Raw genomic sequence first — 9,814 nt, forward strand, 5'->3', positions numbered from 1 at the left:
AACTCATCCATGCGTGGCATCAGATACTTGTTCTTAATCGTTATCTGATTAAGAGCCCTATAGTCTATGCACATCCGCATAGATCCGTCTTTCTTCTTTACCAGAAGAATAGGCGATGCCCACGGACTTGAACTAGGCCGAATAAAGCCTTTGTTCAAATATTTCGTCAATTGTTTTTCCACCTCCTGTGCCTCGGAGTGGCTTAATCTATAAGCAAGTTTGCTTATAGGTTTTGATCCTGGCATAACTTCGATGCCATGGTCTACTTCTCTAGATGGTGGTAAACCATCTGGTAAATCATCAGGAAAAACATCCTGAAATTCCTCTAATAAACTCATTAAAGTATCTACGTACTTTTTCTTTAATGTCTCATTCACCTTGGATTTTTTCTTGTTTGAATCACATGCATGCCAAACAGGGTTTTCAAACAGTGGGTCTCGTCCAAGGTTATTTTGTTTTCCTTGTTTGTCTACGCAAACATCATTTATCGTTTCATCTACGAAAACAGAATTCAAAAGAGGGTAACAAGAATATACCTCTGCTATCTGGTCTCTGCGGACCGCTGTACACAGCTCCATGGAGGAAATAAGTGGTGTGGCAGGGACAGTACGGTTGCCCTGCAGGGTGATGACTCTACCTCCGTGCTCAAAACATAGCGTATTATGTAAGTAATTCCGAGCTAGACTAGGGCCCAAGCCATACAGCCATTCCCTGCCTAGATATACGTCTGCTCTGGCTAAGTGCATGACCTGAAAGTCAAGCGGAGCCTCGTAGTCCTGCATAGATAATGGGACCCCCAATACTACGGTATTCCATACCGTTTTGTCATATCCATTGGCTAGGCCAACAGTATACTCATGATCACTTCGGGTCTCAGTCAACCCCAACTTCTTGACTAACGAGTAGTTCAAGAAGTTGTGGCTAGCTCCATCATCAATAAAAACTGTGACTCTACGGCCACCTATGGTGCCATACATGCGCACCATGTCATGCGGACCTACAGTAGGCTGCCACATCGCTGGTGTCACTGAACAAGCGTGATGCTCATCACAATGACACACTGTCACCTCTCTAAACTCTGCGGAACTGAGAGGTAGTCTCTGCACTGTATGCAACTGCCTAGAAGATTTACCATCTTTTTTGGGCTCATTGTTGCCACTCGTGCTGGCTTTAGGCTTTGGACACTCAGCCTTCGTGTGCCCTACTTCATTGCAATTAAAGCAGCGATTTTCCTTTCGCGCTTTAATATACTGCTCTTTCTTTTGGATTTCGGTGTCTCTTTTCTTCCTGGATGGTCGCGGTTTTTTAGACCAATGACCACCCTGTCCTTCCTGGTCCGTCCTATCCCCTTGTTTCTCACTGCGGAACCCTTTTCTTTTAAGGCCTGACCTCCTTTTTTCACTACCCTCGGCCCAGCTAGAACCACCACGCGCACTACGGCGCTTGATGTCATCAAATATCTGTGCATATTGAATTGCCTCTGCTAAGTCTTTAGGCTGTAAGGGCTCTACATACTCAAGGTAATCATCTTTGAGGCCTCTCTTAAAGCCTCGCAATGTCTGGAATGCATCGATTCCCTTTAGCTTGAGTACTATCTCCCTGTAGTTTGAGATGTACTGAGTTAGGGATTTGTTCTCCATCGAGCACTTGTCCCATAACTCCCAGCTTCTCTCTGCCTCATTAACAGGCAAAAATTCTTTTCGAAACATCGTTTCAAATTCCGTCCAAGTGGCAGGGCGAGTTGTCAAACTCATCCACCACTTGTACGCTTTGCCGGTTAATGAGAGGCTAGCCTCTACGGGCTGTATACGGCTAGGCTGCTGTCGCAGCGCGTGCAAATCTGACCACTTCGCTAGAAACATATTGACTGAGTCCTTGTTTCTCTCCTTTTTCTCGCCACCAAAACTAGGCGGCTTTACGTCTTTTAACAACGACGAAGCTGTCGCTACGGACGGCCCCGCAGGCGCATCGGCCTGTACTCCTGCAATTACTGGCGAGGCTACGCTCACCCGTGCCGCAGGAGCTCGGCTACCACGAGGAGTCGGAGTACTAGCCGAGGCGGCTGTCAGTGCATCTAACCGTGTGGAGATGCTCTGTAGCATCGTGACTAAATCAGCCTGGACTTTACCCATAGTGTTCAATTTGGCATTAAGATATTTAAACAGTCCACTAGAGAGCTCCGTCTCTGTCAGGACATCAGCAGGGTCCAATAGGTCATAGTCGTCGTCGTCATAATCCAAGAGGTCCTCCTCGGTCCCCTCGGCGACGTTAGTGTTCATGTCCTCTGGCTCAGAAAGGGGTCATCAGCCAATGACCCCTTTCTGGCCGATGAGCCAGAAAGGAGTCATCAGCCAATGCGGCCACTGCAGGCTCGCTGGGTCCTAAGGTGGGGTCAATAGACGAGGAGGGCGCTGGCGGATCACGCGTGATCGACGACCGCACTCCGGACCGAACAACGGTCGGGCGTGTACGGCCTGACAATTCGGTCAGGGTCAAACCCGCGACCGAGGACAAGAGACTGGAAAAACCTAGAGAAGTAGAAGGCGGTGGGGACACACTACCTCTAGCAGACATCTTTAATTCTTGCAAAAAACAATGCGAGAACTCGGAAATCACTAAAAAAAACGCTAATAAAAATGAGCAGTGGTGGAGAGAGAATAATAGTCACCCCCCTTTACGGTTGCCTGTCGATTTGTGTTGCACTGTGAGCCTCTACAAGGACGCTTCCGGGATGCTCCGATCCACGAGAAAAATGCCTGCAACTTATATCAAAAATAAATTTTTGTTCGGGAAGCTGTGCCTGAAAAATTCGAATTATTTCTTGCGGGGATTATCCCTCTTCCCCAGCCGAGAGAGAGGATCCGTTTAAATTTTCTCATTTTTAATTTCATAAAAATGAATAATAAAAATATATTTTTTAAAAAATAAATGGTTTTTTTTTTCTGGCCGCTGGTGGCCGCCTGCTGGTTGGTTGGCTGGCCGTTGGTCTTGGTGGTCGTTGCCGCCGCCTGGCTGGCTGCCGGGCTGGCCGCCGCCGCTTGGCTGGCCTGGCTGGCCGCTGGGCTGGCCGCCTAGTCTCTTCAGACGGCGCACACGCAAGCTCAGACGGTGCACAGGATAGCAAGTCGACCATAGAGTTCACGCAGTTTGCCCACACAAACGGCGCATAGAATGGCGCAAATGGGTGCTCTCACCTACATCATGCGTTTCAGTTTCTTTCGTGGGGCTGTCTTCGCTGTTTCGTTTAGCATTTCAGCTACGACGTTTAGCATTTCAGCTACGGGCTTGGGCTGGATTTCGCCGCCCCACCCCCACACACAGTCGTGTTTCAATAGCTTTCGTGGGGCTGGTCTTCACCGCCCCACCTCTACACACAGGGTTCAACAACTTTCGCAGCCATTCAACGTAGAGAAAAAAAACAAAACAAAATGAAAATTGCTTTGCTTACCTGTGTGGAGACTTGCTGTGTGTGACGGGGAGAGAGAGAGAGAGAGAGAGAGAGAGAAAGAGTTCTTCCCTTCAAAATCTTGGCTGCCTCCCTCCACACTCCCTTGTGGAGATAAGGGTGAGAAGATGAATGGTTGAAGACAATCGAGTGGGCTCCGGTCCCCCGTTCACGCGCGGACTCTCACGATCCCCTCGAACCATGCTCTGATACCAGTGTTAGATACCCGTAACGCCGCTACGGGCGTTACCACAAGAGGGGACGGCCTCTGGCTCACCACCCAGCCATAGAGGAAGAATGAGGATTGCCCCTCATCCCCCAGGCTATATAGTGTGTGGCCTGCCGTCCACACTAGCCTGGCCGCCCATGACTCCAGATGGGCGTCCTCTCCCAACCACTGAACCCCGGACATGGCCATCCGGTCTGCCTCGGTCACAGGCATTACAGCCTACGTGACACCTTGGAAGATGTTGATGATGGCTAACATAATGATTGAATACCCCATAGCATGGTGCCACACATTCCAAAACCTTCTGACCTTGTTGCCTTTGCTGGGCCTTATGAAGAGTGCCAACAATTGTAGAGTGGCCAAAACAAAGAGTGCGATTCCTATCCTTTGATGTGAGACATGTATGAAAGGTGAAACCTTTGCTAAATGCATCCCTAGAGCCCACCCAAAAACACCCATCAAGTACCCAACTGTTTGCAAAGATGCATGAGTGTAGAACCAAGCTGGCTCTAAGTTGGGAAACGGGCGGCCGTACCGAGCAATCACAACACCAATGGGAAACAAGATGCCCCATGATATGATGCACACAATGCCATGTATGTGTTTGAGAGAGTCATGTGGAGGAGGGGTTTCTTGGGTGGATTGGGTTGTGAGCATATCAATGGTCTGATAGCTTGAAATTCCTTCAATGCTGAGTTCATGGGGTTGGGGTTGGAAGTTAACCACACTTGTACCTCTATTCCACACATGGTTGAGAGTGGTTTTATTGGGGGGCAATTGGATGGAGGCAAAGATGGTGGTGGAGGATTGAGTGATCTCCACTGATGAGGATTTGATGGTTAAGTCAATGGGGCTACAAGAGAGGGGGCTTTCTTCACTTTGCACTTGAGTTGTGAGCTTGTAAGGGAGGAGGTTGGTGCCATTGATGGGGGAACGGAAGGCAACGAGGACACTAGAACCCACCATGTATGTGCCATGTGGGTTGATGCCCCATGCTATCCATCCTGATGTGCTAGGGGCCTTCTCTGTGAAGGCTATGTGGAGAGTGTTGTTTTCATGGGCATTGTATGTCCATGCCAAGAATGCATGTTGGGAACTGAGTATGGTGCACTTGGAGTAATTGAAGGTTTGTCCATTGAAGGAAAAGAGGGTGTTGCATGTTTGCTGTGATTCATGATTTTGGGCTGTTGAAGCTAAGCAGCAGCAAAGAGAGAGGAGAGAGAAAGCAAAGAGGTTGCAGAAGCTCATTGCATTAAGCGTAGATGGACGCATGGACAATAAGAAAGGAAAGTTGGCCGCCGGGCAGCCGGCCTGCCTGGCGGACCTTTTTGTATGGCCGCCCACTATGCTTTGAAAAAAAATACTATTATTTCTTAATTAGTATTAGGCCTAATACTATTAATATTCTTAATTAGTATTAGTCCGTAGCTATACTTTTATTAAACACATCTTAGTGATTTACAACATCTCCCTAACAACAAAATATCTTTTTCCAAATACTAAGGGTCCTAGACTCCTACCATGAAATCAAGGGGATGATAGCATAGTTTGCTAGTCCCAATGGACATTCCAAATGAGTATAATGCCTAATATAATGGAAAATCCTATGTTTAACATGAATACAGAATTTGAGCAGACGTGGTGGCCCCCATGGTTGAAATTTGATGACCATCTTACCCATTTTTGGGGTGATTTTGGCCATACTGAAAGGTGAAAATTTACATTTTTTAAAATCAAAATTACATTAAAAATGCTTAGAAAAGGTGGGGTTAAGGAATTCATGTTATTACTCATGGCCTACTTCTTGATTACAAATATCTTGCATTTGATGTAGCGACCATTTAGGGCTACTCGATTTGCTTAAACCTTTGGTCAGTAAATATGACTTGCTTATTGCCATTGGAGTTGTCATTAGATGATTAGGGCATATCTCACTCTCAATATGATCACCTCTTCATTATATGTACATACACTAGTGAGATGTTTTTTCTTTCAGTTTTCCATGGCTCTATATAACCATGATACCATTGTATCATTTATGTCTCATGGACCCTTGGGGTCTTTTGTAGACATTAATATTACTTACTTTCTTTCTACCACACCTATTCATCTTGTATCAACTCATATTCTTATGTCACCTTGCATGTGTCTACCTTATTATTATTTTTCTTTTTTCATGATGTTTTTTAATGATCAATTTCGGCATGCAAAAAATTCCACTAGACAATAAGCAAGTAAAGGTTTAAGCGAATCGAGTAGCCCTAAATGGTCACTACAACAAGATATTTGTAATCAAGAAGTTGGCCATGAGTAATGACTGAATTCCTTAACCCCACCTTTTCTAAGCATTTTTAATGTAATGTTGAGGATAACCATTGGATGGGGCATCAACCCACATGGCACATACATGGTGGGTTCTAGTGTCCTCATTGCACCTTCCATTCCCCCATCAATGGTACCAACCTCCTCCCTTACAAGCTGACAACTCAAGTGCAAAGTGAAGAAAGCCCCCTCTCTTGTAGCCCCATTGATTTAACCATCAAATCCTCATCAGTGGAGATCAATCAATCCTCTACCACCATCTTTGCCTCCATCAATCAATTGATTGATCTGATGGAAGAGGGAATGTGTTTAGGATGGGAGCATGTCATAACAACAGACAATCTCCTGGTTCTCTCTCTGTCGGTAGATGGAGGGTTGTGTTGTTGTTGTGGATCAAGGATCTGTGGCATGTAGAGGATAGAGTGGGCTTGTGCGATCACTTTGAACTCCTCTAGGCAACACAAAGCCAAAGGCTTTGATGTTAGAGCATAGGCACTAGGATGGGTGTTGGACTCTAATGTGGAGAAGAAATGTATGGTGAGAGGTGCCCTGTCGAGGAGGCTAGGATAGTCTCCCCACATGTTGTCTTAGTACTAGATTGAGCTCCATCAAGTATATGCCCAACACAGAGAGGAGAGTCCCCATTTGTGACATTATTTGTTCTCCCAAGAAAGGGATGTCCTCTTATAAAAGTGACGGTGTAGGCATTGGTTAATTGAATAAAAATAAAAATAATTTTTGTATCAATTTTTTGAGAAAAAGTGATTAACAATTGATTTACATAAACTTCATGACTATTCATCTTCCAGAAGCTCATATTTTTTGTAAGAGCTATGTTAATAATTTTCATAAGAGTGTTAGCTTTGCTCATATTCTTTTGTAAGACAATGATGTAAAAATTTCAAAATTATCAAGAATTTTCTAAATTTCCTAATATAGTGTTTGGAGTTTTATGCTACTTTTGTGAGATAAGCTTTTGTTATCCTTATTAATATCTATAACTTTTCTTTGATAATCTCTATGATGTTTCTCAATGAGTTACAAAATCTTGAATATGGGCATCTGTTAACTTTTCACTTTTCCAAAATTTGTGCAGAAATTATGCATAAATTTCGATTATCTTTTTCGCATTCTTTATCCTTTTTTATGTTAAATTGTCTATTTTTATCCTAATGTGTCTAGGTATTGAAATGGGAAAGGTTAGGGGGGAAAACTGTCCCAATCTATCTCAATTTTTTCTCATAGTGTTAGTATTTGTGTTGGGATCGGTATAACTGTCGATAATAACCAACGTCGGTATAAGGGTTGGTAAAAACATCGGTGCCCAATGCAAATACTGATGGTTTGATCCAATAAGCATCGATATACACATTAGTATATATGTTGATCTCAGCAAGGTTTATACCGATGCGGTTTGGTTACCGATGATGATATCGATTCTTATATTAACACCCCGGTAGTTTTGGGCAAAAAGAAACTAAGCCTTAAGGCTAGTCTCTTGTAGTGGGATCTAGTCTTATTGCTAAGAACTAGGTTTCTAAACAAAAGTTTATTTCTATAACATTTGAATCAAAAGAAAAAATACTCAAGGGCGTATTTTTAAGGTTAGGGAGGTATTTGTTTTCAAAAATTTCATCTTGTGTGGCTATTGCTTGCATTGCCATTTTTCCTAGTCTATACAACACTCTAAACACTTAAAACCTAATGCTAATCAAGAGCATGAAGGATTAGTGATTTTTCACCTCTTGGATAATTTTTAAAAAAATTTATTGAGCTTAAAACATGGGTTTTATTCCCCAATTTACTTGCTCATGGATTTTATTCCCCAATTTACTTGCTCATGGATTTTAATCCCCATTTTACTTCCTCTCATGGGTTTAGACATGATGAAGAGAAGAGGTCAAAGCAATCAAACCACAGTACAAGTAAGGGATTAACAAAATTAGGATTTTTAAGCCTCTTGATGAAATCATGAAAGAAATGATTAAGCATTTTAATCACTAGATTAAACTATAATTAAGATTAGCAATGCAAAAAATCCAATTTAGACCTTCCCTACCTTGGAGTCATTTGGAGTAGGGAAATGGCTTGCCAAGCTTGAAGGTGGCCAAAAGCTTCTATTACTATGAGAGAGCTCACACTTTTGCAAAGTGAAGGTAAAAATACATTAATGTTTAAACAAAGGCTCTCATGCTTTATTTTATAGCTAAAAATCTAAGGCTTACATAAGTGAATAAAGAATTCAACACGGATCTACCCTATCTAGAGTGAATTGTGGCTTTCTTGAGCCCAACACCCATTTTTTACATTTATTGTACCCACGTGTCTTTAATCAAAGTTTCCCAAGCTAAGGTTTGCATTTAATCAAAGGTTTCCCAAGCTAAGGTTCCCATTTACCAAATTCAACTAAGTTTTCATTTGTCTAAGGTCCCATTTTCTCCTTATTTTTGTGACTCATTTTTAACTTTAGGAATATGCATGACCCTGAATTTTTACCAGACTTTGGTCACATTCGGGGCCTCGAGGGTTCATGTGCATTATTTGGGCATAATTATTATTTAATGCATGTAGGCGATTTCTTATGATGGAAACCTGCCCAAAATTCTTAAATTACTCGTACAATAAAAATTAAGAGGTTATATCAGGGCCTAAAATTGACGGATGTCTTCCAATTTCAATTGACATATTTCAATTGACATGTAACTTTTATCACTCCTTTTCATATGATGTAAACTTTTTAAATGACACCCTTCAAATGACAAGTATTATTTTAAAATTAAAGTCTTATTTTTTCAATAAAAATATCATAATATATTTGCAATATTCAAAGTCGGAGACTTCTTTTCCACAACAAAATTATCACATTGATTAAGACAAAGTCTAAGTATTATCTTAGATAATGCCACTAATACATTGATTAAAAGAAGCTTTATCCAAGCATGCTATTAGAAAGACCACATTTATTATTGTCATGTACAAATTGAAAAGCATATTTATTCATGATAGTGTACCAATTGTCATGTACAAATTGAAAAGCATATTTATCATAGTGTAAATGATAACATAATGATCATGCAAAAATAAATTATTCATGCATATGGGAAAAAATTGAATAGCAAAGTAGATAGCATTCAAGCCCACCTATGATAGGAGGGATGATGTAAGTGGCCTCGAATAAGCACATCTCCAAGATCGTAATCCACAACGTTGTGTCGATGGTGTACATACTAGGTTGCGAGCTGCCTAATATCTGGTTGTATTATGCAGGGGTATTCTGGACTTGATGTGAAGACTGGACCTCCCAAATTTGGGCCAAAGACCAAAAGATGGTATCTCAAGGAAAAGCACCCCATCTACACATTTTTGTCTTTCATTGAGAACCTCCTGGGTACCAAACCAGTGGTTAAGGTGTGGACTGGTAGATATGTATTGGACAAGCTACCTCCCAAAGGTTATACTACTAAAGTAATGATGATTGCCTACATACAACTTGGATATCATGTGTCTTGGAGCCTATCCTCTTTTGTCTGGGAAGATGAAAGATGGGATATGTTATGCAAGCTGCTTAATTGCAATGTAAAAGAGTTAGAATAGTCTTTGGTTCTTAGCATGTGGCCCATGGTCTTTTGTACTTTTTGTAAAGTTTTCTAGTGTTAATATAATAAATATCTTTCTCCCAAAAAAAAGTCTTCATGTTACACTCGTAGACTCATTTTCAAGCAAGGTCTTTCTCAAGAAAACAAGCACTTACCTTCAGAGAGAGCAAATAAGTAAACAAAAGTCTGTAAATCTCTCTCTCTCTCTCTCTCTCTCTCTCT

The 9,814-nt window shown here is 42.1% G+C and overlaps 1 protein-coding gene across 1 annotated transcript; it reads right to left on the reverse strand.

Moving 5' to 3' along the window:
• Positions 1–3,893: 3,893 nt before the first annotated feature.
• Positions 3,894–7,981, reverse strand: LOC147603735 (cytochrome b561 and DOMON domain-containing protein At3g25290-like; the record flags this gene model as incomplete). The annotated part of the gene is made up of 2 exons (XM_086796308.1): positions 3,894–4,365; positions 7,920–7,981. Coding segments are annotated over 2 exons (534 nt in total), but the record flags the coding sequence as incomplete, so codon positions are not given.
• Between the last annotated feature and the right edge of the window lie 1,833 nt (positions 7,982–9,814).

The sequence above is a fragment of the Cibotium barometz genome, chromosome 63 (genome assembly GCF_041138505.1).
Source record: "Cibotium barometz isolate CiBa-2024 chromosome 63, ASM4113850v1, whole genome shotgun sequence".
Lineage (NCBI taxonomy): Eukaryota > Viridiplantae > Streptophyta > Polypodiopsida > Cyatheales > Cibotiaceae > Cibotium > Cibotium barometz.